Source organism: Vulpes lagopus, chromosome 20 (genome assembly GCF_018345385.1).
Source record: "Vulpes lagopus strain Blue_001 chromosome 20, ASM1834538v1, whole genome shotgun sequence".
NCBI lineage: Eukaryota > Metazoa > Chordata > Mammalia > Carnivora > Canidae > Vulpes > Vulpes lagopus.
Genome location: NC_054843.1, coordinates 13,997,643 through 14,014,900, shown reverse-complemented (window position 1 = coordinate 14,014,900; position 17,258 = coordinate 13,997,643). Strand labels below are relative to the sequence as shown.

General features: G+C 36.9%; 2 protein-coding genes across 2 annotated transcripts; both read left to right on the top strand.

The window, feature by feature from the left end:
• The first annotated feature begins 7,965 nt into the window (after window positions 1-7,965).
• Window positions 7,966-8,210, top strand: LOC121479588 (keratin-associated protein 23-1). Its single transcript, XM_041735301.1, is given in 2 exon segments — window positions 7,966-8,080; window positions 8,083-8,210. Coding segments are annotated over 2 exon segments (183 nt in total). The 3' UTR covers window positions 8,151-8,210.
• A 7,828-nt stretch (window positions 8,211-16,038) lies between these two features.
• Window positions 16,039-16,617, top strand: LOC121479572 (keratin-associated protein 13-1-like). Its single transcript, XM_041735275.1, has one exon. The coding sequence runs from the start codon at window positions 16,090-16,092 to the stop codon at window positions 16,615-16,617; it is 528 nt and encodes a 175-aa protein (XP_041591209.1). The 5' UTR covers window positions 16,039-16,089.
• Window positions 16,618-17,258: the final 641 nt, after the last annotated feature.

Genomic DNA, 17,258 nt, shown 5'->3' with positions numbered 1-17,258 from the left:
ACTGGGTGTTATTCTATATGTTGGCAAATTGAACACCAATAAAAAATAAATTTATATAAAAAAAGAAACCTTTCATTCAAAGATGTCTATCTGATCTAAAATTAAATAAAATACCAACAAAACTAATTAAACTGCAAGCATTTTAAGAGAAATGAATAGAAATGGTTAACTACTCTTAAAAATAAGCACAGAGGAGAGTCAACTTTATTTTTTTTTAATTTTTTTTTAATTAATTTTTATTGGTGTTCAATTTACCAACATACAGAAAAACACCCAGTGCTCATCCCGTCAAGTGTCCACCTCAGTGCCCGTCACCCCTTCCCCTCCAACACCCGCCCTCCTCCCCTTCCACCACCCCTAGTTCGTTTCCCCGAGTTAGGAGTCTTTATGTTCTGTCTCCCTTCCTGATATTTCCCAACATTTCTTCTCCCTTCCTTTATATTCCCTTTCACCATTATTCATATTCCCCAAATGAATGAGAACATACACTGTTTGTCCTCTCCGATTGACTTATTTCACTCAGCATAATACCCTCCAGTTCCATCCACGTTGAAGCAAATGGTGGGTATTTGTCGTTTCTAATTGCTGAGTAATATTCCATCGTATACATAAACCACATCTTCTTTATCCATTCATCTTTCGATGGACACCGAGGCTCCTTCCACAGTTTGGCTATTGTGGCCATTGCTGATAGAAACATCGGGGTGCAGGTGTCCCGACGTTTCATTGCATCTGAATCTTTGGGGTAAATCCCCAACAGTGCAATTGCTGGGTCGTAGGGCAGGTCTATTTTTAACTCTTTGAGGAACCTCCACACAGTTTTCCAGAGTGGCTGCACCAGTTCACATTCCCACCAACAGTGTAAGAGGGTTCCCTTTTCTCCGCATCCTCTCCAACATTTGTGGTTTCCTGCCTTGTTAATTTTCCCCATTCTCACTGGTGTGAGGTGGTATCTCATTGTGGTTTTGATTTGTATTTCCCTGATGGCAAGTGATGCAGAGCATTTTCTCATGTGCATGTTGGCCATGTCCATGTCTTCCTCTGTGAGATTTCTCTTCATGTCTTTTGCCCATTTCATGATTGGATTGTTTGTTTCTTTGGTGTTGAGTCAACTTTAATGAATGAGACAAATGGAAACATTTCTTTGGTTTGACAGTATTGCCAGTTTAGAAGGCTAAAACCAAGATAAAGGGTGTGTGAAAGAAAGATGGAGGAAAAAACAGAAGGAAGGGGGAGAAAGGGATGTATGGAAATGAGAAAGAAAGGGACATTCTAGGATAAGAAACACAGCATGGGAGCACAGCATTAAGCCATTAAGTTAGGAGGTCATTTATCACGAGTTTTGTGGTGTTGATTAGTCCTGTGAAGGTTTAAAGCTGTGCTTTCTATATAGGGTTATAGTTGCTACGCTCTTATTTTTAAACAAGCATACTTTTTGGAATCTCAAGTTTCTCATTTAATTATAAACATCTTCCTTTTTTTGTTGAAGAATGACTCAGGCAATAAAAAAAAAAAGAATGACTCAGGCAATAAAAATGTATTTAAGATATTTACAGTAGTGATTCTCAAATTTGATATCTCAGTAGGACTTGGGAAGTGTTTTCTTCGGTTCTTTGAACAAAGATTCACGTGTACTCTTTACTAATTGCCAGGAAATACTGTATTTTACTTATATTATTATCTCATTTAATTCTCATAGTAACCCAATGCAAGAGATACTATTTTTTCCCATGTAACAGAGCAAAAAAAAAGTGAGGCATGGAGAGCTCAAGCTGATGGCACAAGATCACAGTGCTGGGAAAGATAGTGCCAGGGTTCACCTTCCTGGCGTTCTGACAGCAGAACTGGGGCTTTGAGCTTCCATGTTACCTTCTTCTCAAATACGAAAGTGCTTCCCCCCGCCCCACACACACACATACAGCCATGCACTGTGCTGGTGGCATCCTGACATGTATGTTTTAATAGGCATTACTTAAACTCACTGGAGTTTAAGATCCTGAGTAATCATAGTTCATTCCAGAATGCCCTAAGATTATGTTGTTTGTTTTAAATTCCAACCATCTAGGGACACCTGGGTGTCTCAGTGGTTGAGCATCTGCCTTCGGCTCAGGGCGTGATCATGGAGTCCCGGAATCAAGTCCCACATCAGGCTTCCTGCATGGAGCCTGCTTCTCCCTCTGCCTATGTCTCTGCCTCTTTAATGAATAAATAAATAAAATCTAGATAGATAGATAGATAGATAGATAGATAGATAGATAGATGATAGATAAATTCCAACTCTCTAAAAATGAATCAAATTCTGGTATTAAGTTAAAAAGTCACTGTCAAGAAAGGTAGCAAACAAGAAAAAAGGAACCTGTATATAAACGTTTCTCAAAGAATACACAGGCTAAACTCTGTTTTACAGCCTTTAACCCCTCCTGTCAAAACCTTAGTCTATTTTGAATGGGGCAGAACTTGCAAGGGAGACTTGCCCATTAGTCTCTTGGCACCAAAACCAAATTTTAGCATCATAGAATTTGAGCACAGAAATGGGAAAATGAGTAAATGGAGTTAAGCAGTTTATTCCACTAATAAAGGAGATAACCAGAGCAAGACCCTGGATTGGAGGCATCCCAGATGTTGGCGCTTTCTCCAGTTGCCTTAACAGACACTGGGAAGCCAGGACCTCTGCTATGTTTGTGTCTCCAGCCATCCATCAATGAAGCTCAGCCAAATGGGCAGCACTAAAACGGTCCCCTCCAGAGAGAATCAGGCTGTCTTCCTTTCAAGGGCTCCTACCTAATTATAAGAGTAGACAAGCTGAGGGGACAAAGAAACCTTAAGTATCCTCTACTGAAGCCTCTGAAAATCCAGAAGTACTCTGGCATAATTCTTCTTCTTTACCTTTTCTTTTCCTGTTCTTCTCTCCATGCCATACCCCATGCCCACACAGGTACACTCCCCTCTACCCCAGAACTGGAGATGAAGGAAATTTGTGAACAGAGAACTCACCTAACCTTATGTCACCTTCCAGAGGCTCACCTAACCTTATGTCACCTTCCAGAGAGAGCTCCCCTAACCCTTTGTCACCTTCCAGAGGTTAGGTGAATAAATGCAGAGTAAATATGGAGTTGCTTCCTCATATTCTACTCCTTCTGCCTTCAGTCAGTAAAGTCTGGGGAAAGAGAGAAATGAGGCAGGAGATGGTGATATTCCACCATGAGGAAGAGGCCAGAACTCTTCTGTGGCAGGAGACGAAGTTGCATACACACACACACACACACACACACACACACACACACTTCTGCTCACCTGTGCTTTTTCTCCTCCTCCACTACTTTCCACTAGGTCAAGACTTGATATCATCTGGAAAACTTTAAGCCCGTGGGTCTTAGCTGACCTGTGACATCTGAGTAGAAAACCTTCCATGTCCATTAGATACATATAGTCAACCTTCATTAAGCTGCCAATCAAAGAAAGAACACACAAAAGTAGTTAATATTTACATAATTTTCTTAGGTGACATATCTAGTTCATTTAAGACATTTAAAACATTAAGAAAATTTCCCTTTTCATTCAATTAACATGTCTATAGAGTGCCTACTATTTACCACAGACCATTTTAGTTCCACTCTTACATTTAACATCTGATTTCTAACTCAAATGCCTTTTTTATTCTGCTTTCCAATTTTAGCTATCACAGTCTGTCAAAATTGCTATTCTTCTCTCCTGTATTTATGGTGAGTCGTTACTACTCATCATGAGGCCATCTGCACAATGTCACTGGGTAGTGACACAGAGCCTTTGTTCAAACCCTAGGATGCTGCATCTTGCAGGATGGATATTAATGCTACTAAATCCATCTTCAACATTTCCAAACAACAGCATTCATAACAGCTATTATATCTGCACAGCAGCAAGAAGAGAGGGTGTAGCATATTATTAGAAGGAACTGCCCATTACAATAGAATTATGACGTTATAAAGAGAAAATAGATTTCCTTTTCTCTGTAATGTTATACTTCATATTCTTAAAAGACGATCCCTGTACAGAGATGGTTACAGTTGTCAGGCATATAGTATGATGTCACACGGCTATGAGCATCTCCTGTGGGCTCCTGACTAGATGTTAACCCTTTAGTTTAATAATTTAATTTAACTTAATTTAATTAGTTTAATTTTGTTAACCCATTAATCTAACCATGGTAGTACATCAGAATCACATATGGAGCAGCCTGAGGAGGAGAACAATCATTGGGTTTATAAAATTGTGTATTTATTTTCTGATTGGTTTGTATGTTCTAAAATGATTCGTTTGTTAATTCTGTTGCATATTCAGAAGTAAGACACCACTGATTTAAATCATTGCCCAGTATATAAAAACCATGTCAAGTTCTGCGGGCATGTATTTTAAATTGAGGATCATAAGCATAAGTGAGTTGGTCCGGTTGACCTGTCATTTGTTTCATGATTGGTGTTTTATATTCCAGTCCACCAACACAGACGCATTATATTTTCCTATTAAACATAGAAGAGTATCCTTCAAGCGCACAGGGAAGTTGTTTTCACAAAATATCTTAAAACCCAAAGCCTCTCAATTTACCTCTTGTTCTCTTATTTATGAAAGAGACTTTAATTAATACAGGAAAATGACAGCACATGCTTTATGACTAATGACAGCTGAAATTTGGCCCCATAGCTATAAAATAAAGAGGAGTAGCTGAACTTGGGAATTTCAGGGAGCCCATCCTCTATGAATGGAACTGCTTGTAGTGAGTTCCAGACACCTGCAAGCAAGGATCCCAGCATAGCCAGATTTTCAGAATTTTAAAAAGATGTTAGAAATCCATATATGCATGATTTTTTTATTTTTAAGTATTGGCGAGTAATTTAGAGTTTAATAAAAAAAAACCTGTGGGGGGGTTCCATGCTTGTGTGATGAACAAACCTGTGTGGGCTGGATTTGGTAGAGGATCTGGGAGTTTGTGATTTGTTATTTCAGCTAATATCAACACTATCACATTGGCGTGAGGAAGGTCAGATGTATAGAGAAGAGGACAACATCGTGTGCCTGTGAGGGCAGCCAAAAGGTTGTGTCACCATAGACAAATTTTGCTGACTTTATTATTTTGGTTAATAGAGTCCTATCTCCAGTGAGCAAAAATCACTCTTACTTGTGATAAGACAACTATTTTCAAGAAGTTCTTTGAAAAACAGTTATTTGAGAAAGGCATGGTGTTCACAGCATTGAGTGCACTTTTATCTCAGTGGCTAGAAACCGTTAGGAAAAAAAAAATCTAGAAATTTAAAAGATCATAACATAAACTTTTTAAAAGTATTTCTTTGATGTGAATGAAGTTACTTCACCATTTCTTGGACTATAGAAGTCCTATATACAGTGTTTTCTTTTGTAAAATTGCAGTGAAACCTACTTTTACATTGAGGAAAAGTTGTTAATTTAAGCAAATACAGTAGAATTGTATTGTAATTTTTTCAAATAGAGTTGCAACTCAATCCTTAAGCCATAGCACTATACTTTCTGAGTGCCTGATACCACATAATTGACTTTTGGTGTATGTTACATTGGTGTATTCATCTTGAAATGGGCAGAAAACAGCAATATACTCAAAAAATGTGATAAATCTATCAGATATTTTCCTTTAAAAAAAAAACTTGGAGTTAAAGAGGACCAGAGGCAAATAACAAAAACAATAACAAATCACAACAATACAATTATTGAAAGTTAAGTTAGGGCTCTGGGTAGAGACATTTCCATGGAAAGTATATTGAAGAGAGACCTGGGCACTCTACGTGAGTCCCTGATATCTCAGACAGAACATGATCAGCACATGTTCAAGCATCTTGGATAGAGCAACTTAAGTGAAGATAGAGACAGATTTAACCTAATGAAGCTTCGGTGGGAGGGTCGTCTTTTGTCTGACTTTTTCCAAGGGAGGTTTGGAGGAATCCACTGCTCCAGTTGTGCTGCTGTAGTCTGAGAGTCAATTATTTGCCCTTTAAGTAGTTCTGGAGCTCTGGGTGGATCCAGAAAACTGCCTGTACTACCTCTAGCCTCTAGAATCAACCTGATGAACCTCAGCACTTCAGAGAGTTTTGACTTTAAGAAGAAGGATTAGAACCAAGACATTACTCTGCTACCTGATAGATCGCTAAAACCAAGGGTCCATAGCCATTTGTAGCTGATTTTTTTTTAAGATTTTATTTATTTATCCGTAAGAGACACAGAAAGAGAGGCAGAGACATTGACAGAGGGAGAAGCAGGCCCCCGACAAGGAGCCTGGGATCACGCCCTGAGCCAAAGGCAGATGTTCAACCGCTGAGCCACCCAGGCATCCCTATAGCTAATTTTTACATAAGTCCACAACCTCTAGGGCCAGCAGACTGGGATAAGAAGGTGAATCAGGGACACCAGACTGAGATAATCATAATCCCAGGATTGAAGCACCAACTGAGAAGAAACTATACAGGATGTTACAGATGTGGCATTAATAATAAATAGTAATATTGAAAGGAACTTTTCTGTGTCATCAAAAATAATTTTTTGATTCATAATTTTAGAAGAAAACCTGAATTATATTCTATTCTTTGTAAAGAAAATCATGTTATAAAATTATTGTCGTATGTAAAAGTGATCAAAGACTATGTAGCCAATAAAAATAGAGGAAATGTTATAGATGATGGTAATGACTATGACGATATCATATTATTGTCTTGATTTTGTGATATTTGTTTTTGTCATCTTGTAATTTGTATTTATTAATATTGTTTTATTCTAAATTAGTGTTCATATTTTTATCTACTATTATGTTCATAATGGTGTATTCTTTTTCTTAAAAAAAGTGCCCCCAAGTTATAAACTTCAAGATTCACATAACCTGGATCCCCTCTAGTAAGAAAACTGGGACAGAAGCATGTACCAAAAGTAGGGAGAAAATTATAGGATCTGCCATGACCTTGGAAATACTCAGAGAACATTCAAAATTTTGAGGTATTGGGGGAGGGTAGCCCTCACAATGTTTCACACATATAAATGTATTTCACAAAAGTCATGAATTAAGTTCATTTTGAAACAATTTGATATGACTGAACTAAGAAGTAGAATATTCATAAATCACCCAATGGGGTAGAAGAAAATCTTGACAGTCTTGTCCCTCTCTCTACCACTGTCCCTTGTTTCCTCATTTCATCTCAATAGCATCTCCTACTTCAGTTTTCTTCACACGTGTTCATATTGGTCTCTTCTTGCTTTAGATTAGATTTCATTTTTCTAAAGACTAAATTTTTTTAGTCTTTAGACTAAAGACATTTTTTCACTAAAGACAAAGACATATTTGTTCAGGATTATGCCCACTTCTAATTGTCTCTGTCAATCCTCTTGGCTTACTTTTATAACAACCCTCTAGACTGGATATAGTAAGCATTTCTAGTAGGAAGTAATAGATGCAAAATTATATTAGAGAGTGTGAATCAATGGTTGGATGTAGGAGCAATCTTTAGAAGGTTCCTTAAGACCAGATTTCTGCTTCTCAGTCACTGACACAAAAGGGAGATGACTGCACTGTAATCCCCACCCTAGGAAGAAAGCATTCCTCAGCCAAAGCTGAGCACATGTAAGTAGTCATGACCAGAAAAATCAGAGGGGCTTCCCTGGCCATGATGGAGTAGATATTAATTACACACCATCATAGCATTTGTAACATAGATTTACTTCATTGACATAGAGCTGTAAAAACAAAATGAGTGAACCCATAAACGAAAGATGAAGAGACGTAGTGAACTCCAATTATAAAAAGGACTACTGCATTAAACATATGCAAATGAGGGACTCCAAATTTGGAAAAGATGACCCTGTAAAGTGCCACACCCATTCCTGAGAGTATATAAATGCCTCACTTGAGGAGCAATATATTCAAACGTAGAATCTTCTCACTGTCAGCCAGCTGAACTCACATCTCCTGCCAACATGTCCTACAACTGCTGCTCTGGAAACTTCTCCTCCCGCTCCTTTGGGGGATACCTGCGTTACCCCAGCTCCTCCTGTGGCTCATCCCACCCCAGCAACCTGGTCTACCGCACTGAGGTCTGCTCTCCCAGCACCTGCCAGGTGGGCTCCTCCCTCCACACTGGCTGTCAGGAGACCTGCTGTGAACCTACCAGCTGCCAGACATCCTGTGTGGTGACCAGACCTTGCCAGACATCCTGCTACCGCCCGAGGACCTCCACGCTCTGCAGTCCCTGCCAGACGACTTGCTCTGGGTCTCTGGGTTTGGGGTCGTCCAGCAGCTGCCGTTCCCTGGGCTATGGATCGAGAAGCTGCTACTCAGTGGGCTGTGGATCCCAGGGTTTAAGACCCATGAGTTACAGAGTCTGTGGCTTCCCTTCTCTGGGCAATGGATCCAGATTCTGCCCCTCAACCAACTTGGCTTCTAGGAGCTGTCAGCCTTCTTGTTATAGACCAACATGTGGATCTGGTTTCTTCTGATCACCTTATTACATTTCTAGTCTTGTTGTCCAATCTCACCAATGCCTTTACTCATAAACTTTATTATCTCTGTCACCTACAGGAAGATCTTTGATTATCAAATCTTCACCTTGTCTCTGGCCCCAAATAGTGGCTGACAGACTTTATTTGAAAAATTCTGTAATTAATGCACTAATTGAAAATAAAATCTAAAGTCTGCATTGGAGATAAAATTTGTTATTGGATTTTCTTTCAAAATTATATTAAAAGTCAAATCATTATAATCTAACAAATTTACTAGTTCTGATAACCAGCTATGTTTATTGTTGTTAGTTATTTCTTGACTAGGCTTTTGATTGTGATAGATAATGATGATATTATTAAAAGATCAATATGTACCTGAAATATTTTGAAATCCTAAGAAATTGAGGATTTGAATTTTGAGGGACCTCAGATATTTTTCTCACTTTAACTACAAGTAGTAGTAAACTATTCTTTAAGTACATAGACTTTTATGAATTGAAATTTGACTCAGGAATTAAATTGATTCCCTCACAAGATGTGGGAATGCCAACAAGCATAATACAGCAGACTGGCTGATAGTTATATAAGGAATGCAGAGAACAAAAATAATATTTACATTTATATGGTTAGGCTTATACATAAAAGAAAAATTGAATAGAAGACAAATGAAAATGATTATGTATGAATTTTAAGTTATTTTGCTTGAAGTCACCTACCATTTCTTGATAAAAGTAATAAACACCTGCATCTCACTGATGAGTATTCAACATGGTCTTATCTCCATATGTGTAATGAACAATACCACAAAATTTGAGTGAAGAATCTAAAATCATAAGGATGATTTCCACCTTGGTTTTTACTCATGTTTCAAACTAAAAGATAATTAACATTTGATACCATCAGGAGTGATGATTTAATGTGTATCTCAACAAAAAATGGGGAAACATTACTTCTCTTTTTCATGGTAATATTGTCTGTTGTCTCAGGCAAAGTATTTTCAGGAATAACAAAGTGCAAAAATAGATTTTGATAAAGAACCTAAAACTGAGAACAAAAAGAGTTAACATATGTTTAGTAAATGTGCCTGCACCTTATTTCTTTAAGCTGTACAACAGCCCTTGGAGAAAGATACCCATTATGAATCTGTTATGTTAAATGCAAGAAAAGGGAGATGCAGAAAGAATAAGGAACTTATAAAGAATACCTGTCCCATAGCATCTTAAAAGGTGAAATTTATTTAGAATTGCAAAGACATAACAGCATTAGAAGGGGCAAAGGGGAAATCTGGGCAGATGAAATAAAATAAGCAAAGTAGGAAAGACTGAAAATTATTTTTATATTCAAGGAATGAATGGAAATTTGGTTAACTTACAATTGAAGATTTTATACAGTGTGAGAAAAACAAACATGGTTAAAAATAGTTAAGTAACTGCCCCTCAATCATTTAGAGATATTACATTTTATTTACTTCTTTTTTTTTTAAATTTTTTATTTATTTAGGAGAGACACAGAAAGAAAGGCAGAGACACAGAGAGAGGGAGGAGAAGCAAGCTCCATGCAAGAAGCCTGATATGGGACTCGATCATGGGAATCTGGGATCATGCCCTGAGCCAAACGCAGACACTCAACCGCTGAGTCACCCAGGCGTCCCACATTTTGGTTACTTATTTAGGGGTATTATACTTTAAATTGCAATAATTCTTGTGTCCATTGCATCCATTCAAACTTTTAAAATAAATTTGTGGGATGCCTGCGTAGCACAGTTGGTTAAGCCTCCGACTCTTGGTCTTGGCTCAGTTCTTGATCTCAGCTATGAAATCAAGTCTTAGGTTGGGTTCAGCACTCAGCTTGGAGTTAAGACTCTCCTTCTGCTTTTCTCCTGTCCCCCTACGCTTTCTAACATAAATAAATAAATATTTAAAGTAAAGTAATTTTGTGATTGGACACTCTTGCTCTTATTTCTCACCTATTCTAGCCACTCTTTAATATATTATAAGATAAATATTTCATCCAAGAATTGGTTAGGAATTTAAAGCTTATTCCTAAGGGGGAATAAGATAAAAATTAATATACTTACAAATGAAAATATTATTTGGAAATTTCTTTTTTGTCTAGAAAATTTAGGCAAAGAAAATATATGTGAAAATGTCCGGAAATTACTATGGCCAAAATGTCGTGGAGGTTTTAACAACAACAAAGTCGTAGAATTTGTGACTACTTTTAGATTAGGGATATTGTTGAATCCAAAAGAGAGGCTGATGAGACTCATGAGCTCAGGTAACGCCAAATGAAAGTTAGAAATTTCCAATGATTTTGACCAAAACTGAGACTCTGAACAATATGTTAGGACTAGGGTGAACCTTAAATATTTATCCCTTCCTATGAACTGAAATTAAGTTCCTAATCATGTCAATGCTTGATTAGATTAGCATGGTACACAAACTGGAGTAGCCACCCTAAAAAACAGTATGGAAGGTCCCTAAAAAATTAAAAATAAAGCTATGCTATGATATTTGAATTTCACTACTAGGTTATTACCCAAAGGATACAAAATACAGATTCAGTGGGATACACAGACCCTGATGTTTATAACAGCATTATCAACAACAGCCAAATTATGAAAAAAGCACAAATGTTCATCAACTAATGAATGGATAGAGAAGTTGTAGTATGTGTGTGTGTGTGTATTATATATATGTATATATATAAATTGTGTGTAGTATGTGTATGTGTATTATATATATATATACATATATATAATATGTGTGAATGGATAGAGAAGTCATAGTGTGAATGGATATAGTGTGTGTGTATAATATACATATATATATGGAATATTGCTCAACCATGAAAAAGAATGAAATCTTGCCATTTGCAGTGATGTAGATAGAGCTAGAGAGTATTGTGCTAAGTAAAAGAAGTCAGTCAGAGAAAGACAAATACCATATGACTTCACTCATATGTAGAATTTAAGAAAAATCCAGATGAATGCAGGGGTGAAAAAAGACAGAGAGAGACAGAAGCAAACCATAAAACAGACTCTTAAATATTCAGAACTCAGACTGAGGGTTGATGGAGGGAAGGTGGGCAGGGGGATGGGTTAAACAAGTGATAGGGGTTAATGAGTTCACTTGTTGTGATGAGCACCAGATGTTGTATGGAAATGTTAAATCACTGTATTGTACAGGCAGCCCGGTGGCTCAGTAGTGTAGCACTGCTTCAGCCCAGGGTGTGATCCTGGAGACCCGGGATCAAGTCCCATGTCAGGCTCCCTGCATGGAGCCTGCTTCTCCCTCTGCCTGTGTCTGTGCCCCTCTCTCTCTCTCTGTGTCTCTCACGGATAAATAAATAAAATCTTTAAAAAAAAATCACTGTATAGTACACCTGAAACTAATATCACACTATATGTTAACTAATAGGAATTTAAATAAAAACTTGAAACTACAAAAAAAATTATCATGGTATAGAGGCGACCTTAAACTATTTCTTTACATAGATAAATATAAATTATAAATGCAGGTATAGATTTAGAGGTATAGATATAATTGTATAGTTTTATACATATATGAGTATATAGATGGTATACATAGATAGATGACATAGATATAGATCATCTGATACCTTAGGGAAATTTACCAGACTTCAATAAGTGAAGAAATAACTAAATCCAAAATATATGTCAGGTAGTAGAATTCACTTTAGAAATAAAAAGATTTAAAATTTTAAGAGAGAGAGAAGCATATTAAAAGAACCAAGTAGAGGGATGCCTGGGTAACTCAGTCTGTTAAGTGTCCAACTCTTGATTTTGGCTAGGGTCTTGATCTCAGGGTCATGAGATCCTCCTTCTCTCTCTCAAAATTCTCCCTCTTCCTCTGCCCCTCCCTACACCTCCACTCATGCTTGCTCTCCCTAAAAAAAAAAAAAAAAAGAAAAAGAAAAATTCAATACGTTAAATGTAAATTGTTGAATGGATTGATATACATTATATATAGCTTGAGAGACAATTAGAGATTGTTATGGAGAACATATTTAAACTAACAAAGAGAATATATTGGCGTCAAACTGATGAACACAAATGAAGAGACAGATTTAAAGCAATAGTAAGATTGACAGCTGAATTCTAAACAGAAAAAGGAAAGTAGGAAGACAAATATCCTCAAATTTCTGAAGAAAGAAAACTTTAGAGTACTTGACTAATGAGTATATATTTCAAAAATGAGGAGGGGGCACCTGGGTGGTTTAGTTGATTATCTGACTCTTGATTTTGGCACAGGTCATGATCTCAAGGTCATGGGATCAAGCCTGGAGTCGGGCTCTGGGCTGGGCATGGGGCCTGCTTGGGATTCTCTTTCTGTGCCTCCCCACTGCCTTGCTCCCTTAAAAAAAAAAAAAAAAAGGAGAAATGTAGGCATTTTCAGATAATCAAAACTGTAAATAATGAGTTACTAGCCTTTCATAATTAAAATATATAATAGAAATTATATATAGTCAGAAGCAAAATAATCCCAGAACATGGAAAAAGATGTAAGAAGAAATGAAGAGTAAACAAAAGATATATATATATCTTTATGTATAATTAAAAATGTACAGTAAATTGGTCATATATATATAATTATTATAATATATAATAAAATACACATATATTGGGTAAATTTAAGCAAATTTTGGTCATAAAAACATGGAGGCAAATATATATCAATATGCATAAGCATACATGAAATTGCATTACAGAAAATCCTAACATAGTAGTACATGACTTGGGATAAGGATAATTGACCTCAAGTTTTCTGACATTCTTGCACTGAAATAGAAATAATAAAAGTATTCATTTCTATTAGCAAGTCAACAAGGCATGCTGTGAACTTTAAGGCAGTGCTGTCCAATAGAACTTTCTGTGTTGCTGAAAATATTTTTTTTCCTAAAGATTCTATTTATTTATTTGAGAGAGAGAGAGAAAGAGAGTAAGCATGAGCAGAGGGGAGAGGGAGAGGGAGAAGCAAACTACCCCGTGAGCAGGGAGCCCAGGGTGAGACTTGATCCTAGGACCCTGGGATCATGATCTGAGCCAAAGGCAGATACTCAACCGACTGAGCCACTCAGGCACCCAAAATATTTTTGTCTGCATTTTCCAATATATGATATCCCACAGCCACATGTCTCTATTGTGCACATGAAATGTGGCTAATATAACTGAGGAATAAAATTTTTTTTAAAGATTTTATTTATTTATTCATGAAAGACACAGAGACAGAGAGAGTAAAAGACACAGGCAGGAGAAGCAGGCTCCCTACAGGGAGCCCCATGTGGGACTTGATCCTGGGATTCCAGGATCACACCCTGAGCCGAAGGCAGATGTTCAACCACAGAGCCACCCAGGCATCCCACAAATTTTAATTTTAACTTAATTCTAATTGGTGTAAATTGAACTTGATATATGTGGCTAGTGGCTACTCTGTTGGATGGTTGGATGGTGTGGTGTTGGGGTAACCTCTAAATGAATACAAAAATAATGGCTATCATCCTGGAAGGTTGACAGAATGACTGTTAAGAAATATCTTTGTATTACATCTAATAACATGATGCTTTATATCTTATGGCAAACTTTGAAGTTAGTAAAATGGAAGTAGCATTTTCTTTCTCTTTCTTTTCTCTTTCTTCTTTCTTTCTTTCTTTCTTTCTTCTTTCCTTTTTCTTTCTTTCTTTCTTTCTTTCTTTCTTTTCTTTCTTTTCTTTCTTTCTTTTCTTTCTTTTCTTTCTTTCTTTCTTTCTTTCTTTCTTTCTTTCTTTTCTTTCTTTCTTCTTTCTTTCTTTCTTTCTCTTTCTTTCTTTCTTTCTTTCTTTCTTTCTTTCTTTCTTTCTTTCTTTCTTTCTTTCTTTCTTTTTTTTTCCTGATGTATCTTTTTACTTTCTCCTTTCTCTGTTTCTTATGTTTAGGAAAACCTATTTTAAGTAGAAAATAGGTTTGATTTCCAGGTGCCTATGTAGCTTAGTGGGTTAAGCATCTACTTTCAGGTCAGGTCATGATCTCAGAGTCTTGGGATCGAGCCCTGCATCAGGCTCCCTACTCTGTGGGGAGTCTGCTTTTCCCTCTGTCCTTCCCCCCTGCTCATGATCTCTATCTCTCAATCAAATAAATAAAATGTTTAAAAAAATAGTTTTGATTTCTAGTCCAATATGATATCTAAGTCTTTTATATAGATTATTTAGTGTATTATATTTAATTATCGATACTTTAAGACCGAGATTTCTACTTACACATTTACTTATGTAATAGTAAATTTTCACACTTTCAGGAGTAGTAGTAAAATGATTAAAGCTATAACTTTACCCTTTTAAGTTATTATTTTATAATCTTTAAAATTTTTAGTAAGTTTTCAAGAGATTTTCGTGATTATTCTCAATTACTATTTACTTCCACCTGTATATTCAGAACCACAAATCACTTTATTAGTGTTATGAACAATGAATATTTAGACAGCTCACTTATATTTCAATCTTTTTTATTGTTTCCTTCAATTACAAGTTCCCCTCTGAGGTAATTGTCTTTCTAACTGGAGAAAACACTTAAGTATTTGTTTTAGCTTAGGTTTGCTTCATGTGGAGAGCTCTATAAAAGAAAATATTTTATAGTAGAAAGATAATCTTAAAGAAGTGTAGTAGGAAAAAAGTGTTTTTACAATGAAGGAGACAATTGAAGGAAATAATCTAAGATAAAAATATGTAATAAGAGCTGTTCTAGGAGAGTAAGATCACTGGACACATTGTAATGACAGGTTACAAAGGGATAATGTATATACGAAAGGCCATAAACTACATTGATCCAGAACCCATTTTTATCAGAATTACACAGAAATGGGAAGATCTATGGTGTCACTAGTTATCTTCTCTTACCTCAAGACTATTTGCCTCTTTGGGATTTTCCTCATATGTACAAATTGGTATCCACTGAGACTCTTTCAAATTAGTCTTACTTAGTCATTTTGCCCTTAAATACTTGTCCTGATTCATCTCTGTGATCCACCATGTTTCTCGATCAATTTGTCTTATCTGTTTTCCCTTTACCATTGGATTTGAGAGGCAATATGTAATATAATGTAATATATGTAAATGAATTTTAGGGGAAGAAATAAATTTACAAAAAGACAATCATTGGTGACAAATAGGGTGCCTCTATTCCACTGGGGGAAAAAAAAAGACTTAATCTCAATGTCTGTCTTTAGATCTAAGCATTTCCCCAGCCAACATAGGGGCAAAGGCAAAATGAGTCTCATCCAAGGAGAAGAGTAGGGGCTTTTCTGGCCATGATTAGCTGTCATTAATGACATACAGTCATAGCATTTCTGACTTTGGAATAGTTCGTTGGCTTGGTGCTATAACAACATGATGAATTATGTAAGTATGAGATGGAAGGAATCATCTGCAATTACAGAAAATATCATTGAATTACACATATGGAATGAGAGATTCCAAGTGTGGGAAAGGCAACTGTAAAAAAATGCCACACCCGTGGCTAAGAGTATAAAAGTGCCCCAGTCTAGCAGATGACATTCAACATCAGAATCCTCTCACTGTCAGCCAGCTGAACTCACATCTCCTGCCAACATGTCCTACAACTGCTGCTCTGGAAACTTCTCCTCCCGCTCCTTTGGGGGATACCTGCGCTACCCCAGCTCCTCCTGTGGCTCATCCCACCCCAGCAACCTGGTCTACCGCACTGAGGTCTGCTCTCCCAGCACCTGCCAGGTGGGCTCCTCCCTCCACACTGGCTGTCAGGAGACCTGCTGTGAACCTACCAGCTGCCAGACATCCTGTGTGGTGTCCAGACCTTGTCTGACATCCTGCTACCGCCCGAGGACCTCCACGCTCTGCAGTCCCTGCCAGACGACTTGCTCTGGGTCTCTGGGTTTGGGGTCCAGCAGCTGCCATTCCCTGGGCTATGGATCCAGAAGCTGCTACTCAGGGGGCTGTGGATCCAAGGGTTTCAGATCCCTGGGTTCTGGAGTCTGTGGCTTCCCTTCCCTGAGCTATGGATCCAGATTCTGCCGCCCAACCTTCTTCACCTCCAGGAGCTGCCAGTCATCCTGTTACAGACCAACATGTGGATCTGGCTTCTATAGATCCACTTGTTGAGGGTCCAGACATTTTGAGCAATATGTCTAACCTCTAAACAGAGAGTTCATCATCTTTATGATCTTCAAGAAATACTATCCAGTCAACTTTCTTCCAGCCAGAAAGTATTGGCCAAAAAACTGTCCCTAGCATATATTTAATCTCATTGGATGAATTTATAAAATTAGTGGAATTAATGAAATAAATTGTGAGATAAATTAATGGAATTTATGTTAATAAACATGAACTAATGTTAATGAATTAATGGGATTCTTATTGATATACTTTACTCAAAAGAATGATGAAAACATTTATGAATATAATGTAATAAACTCATTTTGGCTTCCAAAATTTTTGCTTATTTTATTGTTAGCTTCAATTGGGTAATTTTATTTTTTCTTTTGTTTCTTGGGGGGGTATTCAAGTTAATGTTTACTAAGTCTCTGGGAACAAACTCTGGAAGTCTGATAGATTGATAAACCTGAACTAATTTATTTGAGGCTTTAGACAATTTTTTCTCTAAAATATTTTTTTGGAATTCTTTTTTTGCATGCATAAATTGTATATGAATAATAACCTCAGAGCAATATAGAGCATGTTTACTCCAAAGGATATGGGACCTTGATGTTTGCTGACAAAAGGAAAAAACACATCTGATTCAT

Coding starts and splice junctions, on each gene's coding strand:
- LOC121479572 (XM_041735275.1), top strand. CDS start 16,090: ATGTCCTACAACTGCTGCTCTGGAAACTTCTCCTCCCGCTCCTTTGGG.